The following is a 16,105-nucleotide window of genomic DNA, read 5'->3' on the forward strand; positions in this document are numbered from 1 at the left end:
TTTTAATGAGATAATATATAAAGCTTATAAAGTAGCACCTAGTCCTTGGTAAGTTATTTGTATGAATCTTAAAATATTCGTAAGTTTCAATAATAGAGCATCATCCTCTATTACTTTTCATTCCTTGTAGCGATATTTCATTTGTATTTTAGTGAACAAAGCTTGCCTGAAGATTCGAATGCAAAACAGCCACACTAGTCAGCTATACAGACCAGACAGTGGTGGTCCACGTCTTTAATCCCAGCAGCCATACTAGTTAGCCAAAGAGGCCAGGCAGTGGTGGTGCATGTCTCTAATTCCAGCACTAGAGAGGAACATAAGGCGGGACATGACAGGAACTCACTCTTTTTTCAGTCTGAAGAATTCATAGAGGTAAGAGCTCTCTACTGGCTTGGTTGTTTTGTTTCCCTGATCTTCAGGTTGAACTTCAATTGCTGTCTCTGGGTTTTTATTATCATGCTACATTGTTTTTGTTTGTTTGTTTGTTTTTTCAAGACAGGGTTTCTCTGTGTATCTTTGGAGTCTGTCTGGCACTTGCTTTGTAGACAGGCTGGTTTCGAACTCACACAGATTTACCTGCCCCTGCCTCCCAAGTACTGGGAATAAAGGCGTGCACCACCACCACCCAGCTTACTTTTTAAGTAAACAAGCCATGGTATGTTACAATAATCAGAATAGCTTTGTAGGTAAATACACATACACTTCAAATAGACTTCTAGTAGGTGAATTGTCAATAACTTCCCTTTATTGGATTCTTACTGCCTTAGCTATCTGCACTGTTTCGTGTGTTTCCAAATGGAAAACAACATAATGTTCAGTTCTCTGAGAGAAAAGAATCCTAAGAATACCTAAAAATGGTAATAAAGAACAAGCAGGGTTTAGGAAACTTATTTCAGGGAAACTGTGAGATTATTTTAAGCCCTATGCTTAAAAATAAATCTAATTCACATGACTGACTTGAAATACTGAGGCCAAGAAAAGTCACTGCAAAAGCATTTAATAAAATACCTGTCCCTGTTTTTTCTTGGCTATGATTTTCTGTGAAGGCTAACTTCCTATCTTGATTGACACAGTGGACTTTATAGCTATACAGGTTTTTTTTTCCTTTTTTTTTTTTTTTTTGATTTTCGAGACAGGGTTTCTCTTTAGTTTTTGGTGCCTGTCCTGGAACTAGCTCTTTTAGACCAGGCTGGTCTTGAACTCACAGAGATCCGCCTGCCTCTGCCTCCCGAGTGCTGGGATTAAAGGTGTGCGCCACCACCGCCCGGCGCTAAACAGTTCTTGTACCTAATAAAATGAAAAAAACAAAGAAATAAACATATTCAAATAATATAGTATTTTCCTAATCTCTGGCCACCATGATGATGTACTGTTTAGACACCATGCATTGCTTTTTATATAGACACATTTGGTTCATCTGTAGCATAATGTTCAACCTCCAGCAATCTTTCATTTGACTTATGATCAAACTCACGGATTGATTACAAACAAATAGGGGTTGGACAGTGAAAAAGTATCAGAGATCTTTTACCCCACAGTCATTGAAGAAACTGAACCAGAAGGATATACCCATTATTTTCCTATCCCACATTCACTGTAGCAAAATCACAATTCCAATTTTTACTAAATGATCCGAAGTTTAAACAGTAGCCTTATGAAAGCAAGACAGAACTAAAAGTTGATGTGAGAAAGCGAATAGGAGTAGCTTAAAAACATTGATTTTTCCTGTTTAATTAAACTGCGTTAACTTCTATCGAGCCTATCTTCCAGAGTCAACATTTTAAGGCTCCCTTGACACACAAGGCTTGGGAACGCAGAGTGCCTGGTGATTTTTCCCAGTAAATCGTAAACAGACTCAGCGTGGTGGGGCTCAAGGAGAGCTGACCAGAGTGCTCTGGAAAATCCAAGCTCCGCTGGTGCTGAAATAACTCTCTTGTACCTACGGGACTAAAAGCATCCTCCTACCCAGTCAAAAGTATCTATCTCAGTGATAACAAGCGCCTTTTTTTCTTGTCAGAATTTTCCCGACCTAAGGCTAAGCAAGGCCCAGAGGAAGCAAAGATGGGGCGCCTGCCAGCACCCCGACCAGAAGCAGGGAAAGGTCCACCCCCGTCCGGACCTCCACGGCAGCCCCGCCCCGCCCGGCCAGCCCCGCCCTCACAAGCGCCTACGCGCGTGCGCGCGCGGGACCCGGCCCGTTCCCCTTCCGAACGCCCGCGCCGCGCATGCGCACGGCGCACCGGCGGTCTCCGTTTGTTTGAACAGGAAGGCGGACATATTAGTCGGTTTCAGCGCTCCTCGCCCCACCCCCCAGGCATTCGCCTCCGCGACTCGCCCTTTTCCCAGCCCGACCGCAGCCCCTCCCAGGAGCTCCCGCATCAGCAACCGCCCGGACCCCACTGTCGTCTTCCTCGCCCGGAGTCGTCTTCGGGCCGCCGACCTCGCCCTGCCCCGCCGGACACAGCGGTAGCAAGCCCAGCAGCGACCGGTTAGAAATGGGAGCGTGAGCCTGGTCTGCGGGGGTCAGGTCTTGGCCGAGGCTCCTCGGCGCGTCAGGCCGGGCCGACAGGAACCAGGGATGCGGGGCTAGACCGCCTCCAGCGCCTTCGAGCGGAGCGGGGCCGGCCCGGGGCCCAGGCGGCGCGGCGGCGGCGGCGGCGGCGGCGGCGGCAGCTGGCGCAGCTCCTCACCCGCCCTTCGCTTTCGCCTTTCCTCTTCGCCCTCCCTGGCTGCCCCGAGGGAGTCTCCACCCTGCTGCGCTCCCTCTTCCCGCCGCTGCCCTTCTCTGGACTGGGCCCCGCCATGGCGAAGGCTGCCGGGGCCCGCTAGGCTGAGGCGCCTCGCCGGAGCGACCCGGCGGCAGGCGACGGCGCTGTCGGCTGTCGCGAGGGGCTGCCGGGTGGGATGCGACTTTGGGCATCGGAGCGGCTGCGGGTCGCTGTCACCCCCAGCCTGGGGTCTGGAGAGCCGAAGTCCCCTCAGTGAGGGAGAAGAGGGGGAACCGGGCACACCTGGTGACCCCGAGGTTCCGACTCTTCTGCCCCGCGGCTGCAAACCCCCCGCGGAGGAAGTTGGTTGAACTTGTTTTCCGCTGCGAAGGTATTGTACAAGTAGCAGCATCATGTCGACTGGGGACAGTTTTGAGACTCGGTTTGAAAAAATCGACAACCTCCTGCGGGATCCCAAATCGGAAGTGAATTCAGATTGTTTGCTGGTGAGTGCCGCTGTTTTCTCTGGGTTGCCTTGGGTTCCTCTTGTTTGCTGTCTGGTTAACTGCAACTAGTCTCAGGTGTGCATAGTCATTTTGGGAAGATGCCAGATTTCTCTTTGGAAGAATTTCGAAGTACTAGTAAACTTCATAATTCAAGCCTCTTTTTTAGCTATTTCACTGGTTCTCAGCTAGCTACTCTGAATTTAGGCTTTTGATTCCGCTTGTCAGTCTCTCAAAATTCTTAGAAACTGCTATTGCAGGTCGTTTCAGAACGTTAACACGTCAAAGTTTATAGTGTATAGTTTGGTGAATACGATTTTAGTTAGCATTAATCTTCCAGATTAATTTGACGATAGTATTGAAAAATTTACTTGCTATGTACAGAATTAGTTCCTAGGGATTTGGAATTTAGACTTGGAAATGATAATGGAGAATTGATACCGAGAAAGTGATTTTTAAGATAAAATTTTAGGTGTCTTGAGGCTAAAGAAACTTTGCTGAACGTTAAATGCAAACACCTAAGATTTTAGGCCAGACAAGGTTGATGGCTTTTGAAATATTGTTAGTAAATATATCTCACATATATTAATAACTCTTTTTGATGGTAGTGAACTTACTATTACCATTTAAAAAATGTTTTAAAGTTCGTAGGTCACAAAAAGTCAAAATCCAACCTAAAAATTGACAAGTCGTTGATAACAAATACAATTATTTGTAAATAATTGACATTTGAGCACTGCCAATACAGTTACCAACAGAATTTTCCCGATTACTACTAGAAATTATATTTTACTACTCTTTCAGTTCAAACAAAATGACTATCTCTAAAATCATGTTTTAGTGACTATATGGACATGGGAGTCTCAGAGAATTATCTTTGTATACTCATAGTTTGGATATTTAAGAATAATAGAATAATACCATTCAGAGAGATGACATTTTAAAATCTCACATTGAATGAGGAAATTTTGTAGGTTAAAAATGTGTATTTTAGTTATCCAAAACATTTCTGTACAGTTTTAACTGAGTAAGGTTTCTCACCAAAGCTTTCAGAATTGCCCTAAGCATACTTGACTAAAATGAGAGGGTGTGGGTAATGTGTTTGGAGTGTTTCACCCACATTATAGATTCTCTTTCATACTGAGAAACAAGGTTGATGCATAAGAAATTTGAATTTTTTATTGAATGATAAAAGTAATTAGAATACTTATCTAATGTATTCCACATTTTATATGTCTTTAAATATTTACTGAAATTGTGTCCTAGGTTTTATTATTGTTATTGTTAGTGGTCCTGCCATTTTGAACCCAGCACATGCTAGATAAGCACTCCACCATTGAGGTGTTCCCCCTGTTATGAAGTAGATTATAAGGAGAGTTTAGGAGCTTGTTTGTATTTTTATTGCTTGTTTTCTCTTTTGTTACAGCATCATTTGGTAGGTACCTGATAGAGTTGTGGAGCGTACAAGGAGATAAATACATGTTATATGGACTCTTGAGAGTTGAATCCACTTAGGAAAACATTTTAATATACACAGAAACAAAGAAAAACAGTTTACAGATTGAGAAAACAACTGGTTAATTCCAAATGACTATTTAGTGTCCTTCAGTCATCTGTCTGTATCATGAAAACTGAAGGTTGCTGTGAGTTCAGAGTGCCAACGTGTGCTTTCTGATGAATAGGCTACCGATTTGAGGACAGCACAGAAGATGGGCGCATCCATGGCTGCTGTGGCATGTCTAGAGAAACAAGATAGAGTTGCAGGATAGTGGGGTTAGATTTGTCAGATTGGAGTGCACTTACGGCTGTCGGAAGATTAATCTAGGCAAGACCCGGGATAAAGTGAGATCGGAGCATTTTAAGAGTGCTGTGATAGTCTACTGACAGTTGGAATCCCAAGCTAGGATATGAAAATGAGGAAGGAAGAATTGATAGAACTTAATTGATAGTTTAAGAGGAGAAGGGAGAACAAGAGAGGCATTTAGTCAAATGACTCCAAAAACGTTGAGTCTGGGTTACAATGAAAATGGTGAAGATAATCAGGTTTTGAAATCGCTTAAGAAAAATAGCTTTCAGATGTATTTTAAATGTGCTGAATTTGACAGGATAGTGAGATGAGAGAGAAGAAAGGGTCTGTAGACTATTGGAGATGTGGAGTTAAACTTATAATAAAGGATAGTAATTTGGGAATCATTTACATAAAGTCGAAACTGATATAACGAAAAGGAATAACCTAGAGAGAGATCTAAGGGTGAAAGATAAAGGTTGAATAAAAAGGAAGAGTCAAAGAAGCAAGCACTCTAGGTCCTCTGCGTTAAGGTAGCCAAGTAGCTTTAGGAGTACAGACTTTAAAGAAACGTTTGGAGAATTAATATTAAATGGACAGATTTGATTACTTTCTGTTGTAATCTTACAATCTTGATCTTTTTAAAATTCCATTATCGAAGGTGACTTGAAATTTTATTATCAGGTCACCCTGAACTTTAAAGATGGGGATTTTGTTTGGAAGCAGAAATCCTCTTTCCAGTTTTATAGTGTCTAGCATGAATTTTCTTTGTACAATATTTTGTGTTTATCATTGGGCATTCATTCATTGATTCGCTCATTCATTCACTTACTCTACTATTCGCAGTGACTTACGTCACTACATTTTTCAATGCATTTGTAACTGCTTTGTATGGAATTTGGACCTGTTTTTTTTTTTTTAAATATTTATTTATTTATTTATTTATTTATTTATTATGTATACAATATTCTGTCTGTGTGTATGTCTGCAGGCCAGAAGAGGGCACGAGACCTCATTACAGATGGTTGTGAGCCACCATGTGGTTGCTGGGAATTGAACTCAGAACCTTTGGAAGAGCAGGCAATGCTCTTAACCACTGAGCCACCTCTCCAGCCCTGGACCTGTTTTAGATGGGAGGTTTAACACTCCTTTTTCCTTGGTTGCTTCTCTAGCTTTGAATGTATGTGAGCTGTGTACATATAGGTACTGTTAGATACTAGAAGAAGGGTGTCACCTCCTGGAGCTGGAGTTACTGGTGGCTGTGAGTCACCTGTTTGAGAACTGTGAACTGAACTGGTGTCTTCTGTAAGAGCAACAAGAGCTTTTAACTGCTCTCCAGCCTCTGTCTAGATCATTTTAATCCTTGGTGACTTGTCATTCTAGTCTTTTAGCATCTCTTTAAATAGGTTGTGGGATTGTTTGCTTCTGGATCCAGTTTTCAGTAATGAAAGCTCTCAAACCTTTTGGTTTCACAACAGTTTGCTAGCAAATGTCTTTAAATCTAATTTTATCCAGAAAACACTTATTTGGGACAGTAATAATGTTATCATTTATACAATAATACCTTGAAGAAATACTGGTAAGTGGCTGTCCAACCTTTTCTTCAAGAACATGACTTTCTTTTTGTTTCCTTCTAACTGGTGAAGTGTAAGATGGGTGGGTAAAGGGGAAGGGCGATTTATGTTATTTACAACATTCTTTCACTGTTGTGTCCCTTAGTACATATTTGTTACAAATTTTTTCTCATTAGTCAATTTTTTTTTCAGAATGTGGAAAGCAATTGTAAAAATATAGTATGCTGGTTTTCATTTTTCTTATGTAAAATTCTCCTTTTTTGTATTTTTAACTAGTGCTTTCCCCATCTTTTCATTTTAGATTTATTTTTCTTCTCTTTGCCTTATTCTTTTCTTGAATGTGATGCATAATGCATTCCAAACTTGAAGCATCAATTCCTTAGCACTCTTTTCATTATCTGTAAATCTTTTTATATACATATTTATTAATATTGTGTGTGTGTGTATCTCTGTGTTTGTACTTGTCATGTAGATGTCAGAAGACAACTTTGTGTAGTTAGTTCTTTTTGGCCACCTTTATGCGTGTGCTGGGGGAGTGACTCAGGTTGCCAGGTTTGTGCTTTAAGCATCTTTATTGACTGAGCCATCTAGTTTGCTCTTTATTCTTTTATTTACTCCAAATTTTAAATATTCAACTGGCTTTTAGACCTCTTCGCTTAGACATATTATCACCTAGATTTCTATATTCTAAAATAAATTATTTGTGTTGTTAATATCACTACTATCTCTGCCACTAAACTGGACATTTTGTTGTCAAGTTTTTGGCAATACTATTCCATGCATTTGAGTTTTTACAAAAGACTTAGAGTAGAATTTGAGGGTCTAGATTGCTGCATAATCTCCATCCTCTTACCAGTTAGGTTAATCACATTTGAGAATATGCTACCGTTGGTGGAATGAAAAGACTTGAGATAATTCTTTGCACCTCATACTGACTCTGTGTGCCAACTGATTGTCAAAGCTATGTGCCTACTGTTGTTCATAGATAGCTGTGTGCCTATTAGTACTAATGATTTCAAGTTTATGGGTTTAATTATTAGTAGTAGTACATATGATTGGTTTGGAGCAAACCTTTTTCCTTAGCCTGTTGTTAATCTCTGTTCTATTTCTATGAGAATATACCATGACCAAGGCAACTTTTATAAAAGAAAGTATTTAATTGGGGCCTTGCTTACAGTTTCAGAGCCCATTATCATGGTGGGGAGCATAGAAGCAGGCTATGTCCTGATCTTCAAGCAGAGAGAGACACACACATACACTGGGCCTGGCATGGACTTTGAGAAGTCAAAGCCCACCCCAGTGACACACCTTCTCTAACAAGGCTACACCTCCTAACCCTTCACAAATAACGCCACTCCCAGTGACCAAGCATTCAAATATCTGAGTTTATGGGGATCATTCTTATTCAAACCACCACAGGATCTAACTTTGATGTAGCCGCAAGCAATGAAATTCTTACTTCAGCCTTGCAAACATGCATAGTTTATACTAGACTGTTCTGATGATTGTTAGTTTACTGCAAGGACATTAAAAACAAACTGGTCTTCTATTTCATTTAAACACTTAGTAAATGTTTCTGTAGCGCTAAATGTGAATTCAAATCTAGGCCTTGTCAAGTGTGAGTTGGAGGGTTTTTTTGTTTCTTTGGGATAGGATTTCTCTGTATATCCCTGACTGTCCTGGAGGGTTTTAGGTGAGTTATTTTAAGCCTGGAAAGCTCATTTCAAGATTTAAACTTAAAGAAAATTGTTATGAAAATTAAATATTACAAATTATGATATGTATAGTGGTCAGTAACCTGTTACTTGGTAGCTGTTACTGTCATTTTGTAGTATTTCTGGTACATTGTTTTCCTTAAGTGCAGAGTAATTTACAATCTAGATATGTATTGTTGAAACATCCAAACCAAATGTAACTGAAAATGTAGATATTAGATGCATTTAACTAGGAGAAGGGTTTTTGGAGATTGTTTACTCAGTTATGTTTTATTTTGTAGTTATGGGTTTTAATTCCGGGAACTTGCACATGCGTGAAAATGCTTTACCTCTGAGTTACATCTCCAGCCCCTTAGTCAGGATTTATAATATACTTGCGGTGATTGGAATAGGAATGTCCCCCTTAGGCTCATCATATGTTTGAATGCCTGGTCATTTGGGAATAGTGCTATTTGACAGGGATTAGGAGGCATGGCCTTGTTTGAGGAAATGTGTCACTGAGGGTAGGCTTTGAGGTTTCAAAAAGCCCACTTCAAACCCATAGACTCTCTTCCTGCTGCCTTTGGATCCAGATGTAGAACTCTGGGCTACCATTCCTGCCTGCCTTCTGCCATGCTCCTCACCATGAGGATAATGGACTTAAACCTTTGGAACAGTTAAATGCTTTCTTTTATATGAGTTGTATTGGTCATGGTCTCTTCACAGCAACAGAATACTGACTGTCTTAGTTAAGATTTTTATTACTGTGAAGAGACACCATGACCACAACAACTCTTAAGGAAAACATTTAATTGCGACTGGCTTACAATTCAGAGATTCAGTCCATTATCATCACAGCAGGAAGCATGGTGGCAGGAATGGCAGGCATGGTGTTGAAGTAGCTGAGAGTTCTACATCTTGATCTGCAGGCAGCTAGAAGTGAACTGTCTCCCTGAGTATGGCTTGAATATATATAGAATTGATAGAAGGATAGAATTGACTTCTGCTAGTTGTCCTCTGACCTCCAGATGTGGTATGTGCTCCTGCCCACAAACTGTCTTAGTCACTGTTCTCTTGTAGTGAAGAGATACCATGACCATAGCAACTCTTATAAGAGAAAGCATTTAATTGGGCTTGTTTACAGTTTCAGAGGTCTAGTGAATCTTCCTGGCAGGAAGCATGGTGGCAGGCATGGCAGGCATGGTATTGGGATGTAGTTGAGAGCCCCACCCTGATCTGCAGGTAGAGAGAGAAAGAGACTGGGTCTGGCATGGGCTCTTGAAACCTCAAAACCCATTCCAAGTGACACTTCTTCCAGCTAGACCACACCTCTTAATCCTTTTCAAGTGGTGCCATTCCCTGAAAACTAACCATTCAAATATATGAGCCTATGGGGGCCATCCTTATTCAAATGACCACATATACACATACAAAATAAGTAGTTGTACATATTTTAAAAAGATGAACATCTGGGTAATGCTGAGTACATCATAGGAAATGGTAATTTTTAAAAACATGTTATTGACATGATATAGTGAAAAGAACACTGGACTGAACATTCAAAGCATTTTCATAGTTTTTTGTTACTTACTAAGTCTTGTAACGAATTAAATTTTTGTCAGTTTCTTTTTTGTAGAATGATGAAGAGTTGGGTCAAATAGTTATTGATGTCCTCTGTATCTGTATAGTCTATGAGTCATTACAGTTTTTAAATTATCCTTGGGATGGAAGAGATATCTTAGCAGTTTCAAGAGCACATGTTGCTCTTGCAAAGGACCCAGCTACTAGCTTTCAAATTGTGGTTCATAACCATCTGTAACTCTAGTTCCAAGAGATTTGACACCTTCTTCTGACCTCTTGAGGGCACCAGTTACATATCTAGTACATATACATACATGCAGGTAAAACAGTTGTACACATAAAATAAATCTGAAAAATTGAAAATTTATTATTGGTTTATTAGTTTGGAAATAAAGTTTGCACAGTTCAGTGGTATTGGGGTAGACATACAACTATAAGAACTACCTTTGGGTCATGCTGATTTTGGAAGTAGGTCTTAAACTGACTTTAATTGTTAGACTTGGCACTTGGTTTTATGTTTTATAACTTATTTTTTTATAACTCTATGGTACTGATTCTCAACCTTTCTAATGCTATGATCCTATACTACAGTTCTCATGCTGTGGTGACCCCCAGCCATAAAATTATTTTCGTTGCTACTTAATAACTGAAAGTTTGCTATTGTTGTGAGTCATAAATGTAAATATCTGTGTTTTTTGATGTTCTTAGGCAACACCTATGAAAGGGTCATTTGATGTCCTGCTCCCCAAAGGGGTTGTGATCCACATGTTAAGAACTGTGGATCTAAGGGTTTGTGCTTTTTGAACAGAAATTATAATCAAGATAATTGCTTTTATATCCACTATAATAATATGTGTAGCTCTGAGTGGTGGTACAAATTTGTAATCTTAGCACTTAGGATGTAGAAGTAGTCCAAAGTCATCTTCAGCTACATTGTGAGTTTAAGGGCAGCCTGACCTACAGGAGATCCTATCTCAAGATAAAAAATAAAAACAGATAAAACATCCTCCCCATGTGTGAGTGGGTAAAATATGTATATATATTTTATTTTTGTAAAACATAGCTCTTTTCTGTTTGGGATTATGAAATACAAAGTGTACTTTTCTTGTAATTGCTGAGTGATTAGCAGGAGACTAGGTACTCAGATTAAAGTCTGATATTGTAGAGAGCCAAGAGGTTATCTTTACTTGGGTCATAATTTAAAAGGTTGGCTAACTTCCAGTAATACTTCCTCTATTAAACTGAAACAATGGGTCATGTTAACATCTTTTTCTCTTTGCTGTCATTCAGTCATACTCAGTGTTGGAACTAAAAGGCAATGGGGACACTATAGTGAGGTAAAAGCAAATAGGGGTCCTGCTTTTATGGAATTCATAATTGTAGGGAAAAGATTAACTAAATGTCACATTAAAATAGTTGAAAGGGAGGTAAGGTATGTAAGATCCATGCTTTTACTTTAAGGTTTGGTATATATATTTTAAGACTTGTGATAAAGCTTTCTTGAGTGTTGTCTTAGGGCTTCTATTGCTGTGAAGAGTTACCATGACCACAGCAATTTTTATAAAGGAAAACATTTAATTGAGGTGGCAACTTAGAGATCAGAGGCTCAGTCCATTATCATGGGGAGCATAGTGGCATGCAGATAGACAGGTGCTGGCTACATCTTGATCAGAAGGCAACAGGAAGTGGACTGTGACACTGGATGGGATCTAGCATAGGAAACCTCAAAACCCACCCCCACAGTGACATACTTCTTCCAACAAGACCATGTCTACTCCAACAAAGCTACACTTCCTAGTACTGCCACTCCCTATGAGTTTATGGGGGCCAGTTACATTCAAACTACCACATTCCACACTCTGTCCCCCATAAGCTTTTAAACAATATAACGCAAAATGCATTTAGTTCAACTTCAAAAGTCCCCATAGTCTATCACAGTCTCAACAACGTTTAAAAGTTCAAAGTCTTTTCTGAGACTCATGGCAATCTCTTAACTGTAATCGCCTGTAAAATCAAAGAGCAGATCACATACTTCCAACATGTAGTGACACAAGATATTCATTACCATTCCAGAACATAGGGAAGGAAGCACAGTGAAGAAACAACCAATATAAGACCGAAAACCAGCTGGACAAACTCCAAACTCAGCATCTCCATGTCTAATGTCAGAATACTCTTCAGATCTCCAACGCCATTCAGCTTTGTTGCCTGCAACACACTTGTTTCTTTCTCGTGGGCTGGTTCCACTCCCTGTTAGTGGCCGTCTTTGGCAGGTATCCTACGATATTCTGGCATCTCGAACATTTTGAGAAGGCTTCACCTTCACAGCTTCTCACAGTGGGCTCTTTACTAGGTAGGCCTCCTTTCAGATACACCCCTGACACATGCTTAGCCTCAGTGGCTTTCCTTAGTCTTGGGGAGCAAATTTCATCTGTCCTTAACTCTAAAGCCAGAACTTTGTGGCTGACGCTGCCAAATTCTGCTGCATGCTGGGACTGGAACATTGTTCAATTACATCTTCACCAGCTTTCTGTTTTTGATTGTTACCTTTACTGCCTAAGCCTGACTGTTCTTTTTTTTTTCCTATTTATTTATTTGTTTGTTTATTTTATACTAAACACACACACACACACACACACACACACACACACACAATATTCTGTCTGTATGTATGCCTGCAGGTCAGAAGAGGGCATCAGACCTCATTACAGATGGTTGTGAGCCACCATGTGGTTGCTGGGAATTGAACTCAGGACCTCTGAGCCATCTCTCCAGCCCAGCCTGACTGTTCTTGAATTTGATCTGTAGACCAGTCTGGTCTCAATCTCAGAGATCTGCCCAGTCTCTGCTTTCTGAGAGCTGGGGTTAAAAATGTGCGCCACTACACCCAGATCTAAGCTTTCTTTAATTTGTTTTCACAGGTTGGAGACTTAGTTGGGTAGTGTCTTGCCCTGAGGTCACTACTCCCCTTCATTCCTTTTCTTAACTTGTTTATCTCCTTGTACAGAGGATTTAGCTCTATGCCACTTTCTAGTGCCCTTTCCCCCCTCAAATATTTTTCCTTGCTCAGCTTGCTTCTTTTCATTATATATCTTCATTAGACTTACCACTAATATCTACATGACAGAGTCCATACTAGGCTGTTTTGAGATTTCTTCCAACGAAATTAATCCAAAACTCTTCACTTTAGCCTCAGACAGATACTTAAGACAAGGGCAGAGGGCAGCTACTTCCTATACCAAAATATCACAGGAAATATTTCTAGACAGCATACTTAAATTCTTCTCTGAAACCTCTTGAGGTAGCCATCCACAATTCATCAAACCACACTTACCACCACTGTCTTCCATACTCCTACTAGTATGGCCCATTAAGCTTTAAGTATGACCCATCAAACATGCTTTCCTAACCCAAAGTACCAAAGTCCTTATTACTCCACACAGTAACATGGTCCAGCATATCACAACAATATCCAGTTCCTGGTATCAACTGCTGCCTTAGTTAGGGTTTCTATTGTTGTGAAGAGACACCGTGACCACGGCAACAATTATAAGGGAAAACTTTTAGTTAAGGTGATGGCTTACAGTTCAGAGGTTTCAATTCATATCATGGTGGGAAGCATGGCATCATGCAGGCAGACATGGCACTGGTTAATCTTGATCAGAAGGCAACGGGTGATCTGGGATAATGGGTGTGGCTTGAGCATATGCAGTATCTCAAAGCCCATTCCTACAGTGACAATAGGTCATACCTATTGCAACAAAGCCACACCAAAATAGTGCCACTCCCTATGAGTTTATATGGCCAATTACATCCAAACTTCTAAAAGTGTATAATTTTCATATACGAGTCTGTGGTTTTTTTTTAAATCAGATTCACCTGAGGAACTTGCTTAAAAATAGATTCTGGGCTTTTCCCTAGGCAAACAAAAATCAGAATATTTGGGGATGATTTCTAGAATTTTTCATGATATGTTAGGTTCTTAGATGCACTCAAGCTGCATCTAAGTTCTGGTGAGGGGGAGGAATACTATATTTGAGTTTAGTTTGGTAATTTTATAATGAAAAATTTCAAACATATAGAAGATAATGTAGCTCTGTTGCCCAGTATTTGCATTTCTCAGAATTTTATGTTTCACTGTCCATCATTCACCCTTTTCTTCCTATAATATGTTAAATTCTATGTACTATTCCCCCCCCCCCGTGTGTGTGTGTGTGTGTGTGTTGGTATTTTAAGACAGACAGGGTTTCTCTGTGTAGTCTTAACTGTCCCACCTTGTAGACCAGGCTGGCCTCGAACTCAAGAGAGCTGCCTGCCTCTGCCTCCCCAGTGAAAATAAAAAAAGGATATTCTCTTATAACCACAGTGACTGTTATATCTAACACAGACACTCTTTGTTATCATTAATTTCCAGTTTATATTTATAGTTCTCTGCGTATCTTAACTAGCTCCCCCCCCCACACACACACACAGGGTTTCCCTGTGTAACAACCTTGGCTTTCCTGGAACTCCCTCTGTAGACAATGCTGGCCATGAATTTACAGAGATTCGCCTACCTTTGCCTCTCAAGTACTGGGATTAAAGGTGTGCACAACCACGCCCCCAACTTGTTTTTTTTTTTTAATCCAATTACTTTATTAAAATCTGAGTCTTTGTAAATTGAACAGTCCCACATTACATGTTACTACTGATTTTGTTTTGTTTGGTCTTTTGGGTCTTTTAAATGATTGAGTAGTGGTGGTTTAACTGTGTTGGACTTTTTAGTAAATATTTCCGTAGATGTGACTGTTTTCTTTTGCATCACAGCAAGAAGCATATTATGTATATTTTTAGTATTCCTTCACGTTTATTAGCTAATTCTGTTGAGAGAAGGACTTGTCATTACCTATGGCTGTTTACTTTGAAATACAGTTCATGATACGAAGGGTGAATTCTCCAACTTTTAATTGCTACTGTGCTGAAGAAGTTATTTTTTGAGCCTTACCATGATAGGCTTGGCAGAAACAGACTTAGAAAGGTCTAGATAATGTTCAAGGAAACTTTTTAGTGAGGTGACAGTGCAGTAGTACTCTTGACTACCTGCCACTGTTTTAGGGACTAAAGGGATGAAGGAAGAGAGAAATGGGGGTCGGAAGCTCCATGGAAAAGGACCCATATGTTCTAAGTAGAAACAATCATTTTGTTACAGTATTTGGCAGTAAAGGAGCCCACGCGATTTTTCCTAACTGCCTTCTAAGCCCTACAGTCAGTTTCTGTGGTTTTTCATTGCCCGAAAAACTACTAGGAGTGCATTTTTCCCTCTCCAATGTGAATTACAGGGATAAAACTCAGGTTGCCAGGTTTTTTGGTGAGCATCTTTCCCTGATGAGGTGTCCATCTGACTGGGCAGTTTGACTTGGGCAGAGCATTTATTTTTGTCATAAGATGCTGAGGCTCATCTTGCACGTTTCTTTGTCCCATGCTTGAAAATTAGTTATTATTCCAAGAAAATTTCCTTTTGATGATGTTTTGAATTCTCATTGCTACTGGCCTGCAGTTGTTCTTGTCCTTATTTGGTCAGTAGAGCTTTAATTTTTGTTTTAATTTTTGAATTTTAACCAGCTTACTATTATTTAGACTATTTCAATACAAGTTATTTTCAGTATTTAGAAATTTGATCTTTTCTTCCCTGCTTTCCCTCTCTTTCCCTCAGTTCAAGTTACAGTTGAGAAATTCTCATTAGTATATAACATTTTTATCCTTTTTTTTCCTGTGGTTTTTGCCCCCCCCCCCTTTTTTTTTTAAAAAAAAAAGACATTTCTCTATGTGTTCTGAAACTAGCTCTGTAGACCAGCCTGGCAAAGAGATCTGCCTGTCTCTGCCTCCTGAGTGCTGGGATTAAAGGCGTGTGTCATCACCGCCTGGATTTCCTTTCTTAATTTTGCTTTAATTTTATCAGTTTTATTTATTTTTATTTTATTTTATTTTTTTGAGATAGGACTTCTCTGGGTAGCAGCCCTAGCTGTCCTGGAACTAGCTCTTGTAGACCATGCTGGCCTCAAACTCACAGAGATCCTCCTGCCTCTGCCTCCTGAGTGCTGGGATTAAAGGCGTGCGCCACCACCACCTGGTGCAACTTTATTTTAGACTTATTTTTATTTTATCTGTTTGTTTTGCTTGCATGTATGACTGCAGTGTGTGTATGCATGGTACTCATGGAGGCCAGAGGTTGTTGGATTCCGTGGAACTAGAATTATAGATGGTTATGAGCCACCTTGTG

General features: G+C 40.1%; 1 protein-coding gene across 2 annotated transcripts in view; it reads left to right on the forward strand.

Annotated features, from left to right (window-relative positions):
• The first annotated feature begins 2,258 nt into the window (after positions 1–2,258).
• Positions 2,259–16,105, forward strand: part of LOC121453250 (rho-associated protein kinase 1) — a 127,858-nt gene continuing 114,011 nt past the window's right edge. For both annotated transcript variants that reach the window (XM_041659843.1, XM_041659844.1), the window contains exon 1: positions 2,259–3,214. In XM_041659843.1, the coding sequence (XP_041515777.1) occupies positions 3,122–3,214 (93 nt within the window). In that variant the 5' untranslated portion in view covers positions 2,259–3,121. The remainder of the gene's footprint in view (positions 3,215–16,105) is intronic.

Source organism: Microtus oregoni, unplaced genomic scaffold (genome assembly GCF_018167655.1).
Source record: "Microtus oregoni isolate MIOR12 unplaced genomic scaffold, Mior012 000011F_ref0000422, whole genome shotgun sequence".
Lineage (NCBI taxonomy): Eukaryota > Metazoa > Chordata > Mammalia > Rodentia > Cricetidae > Microtus > Microtus oregoni.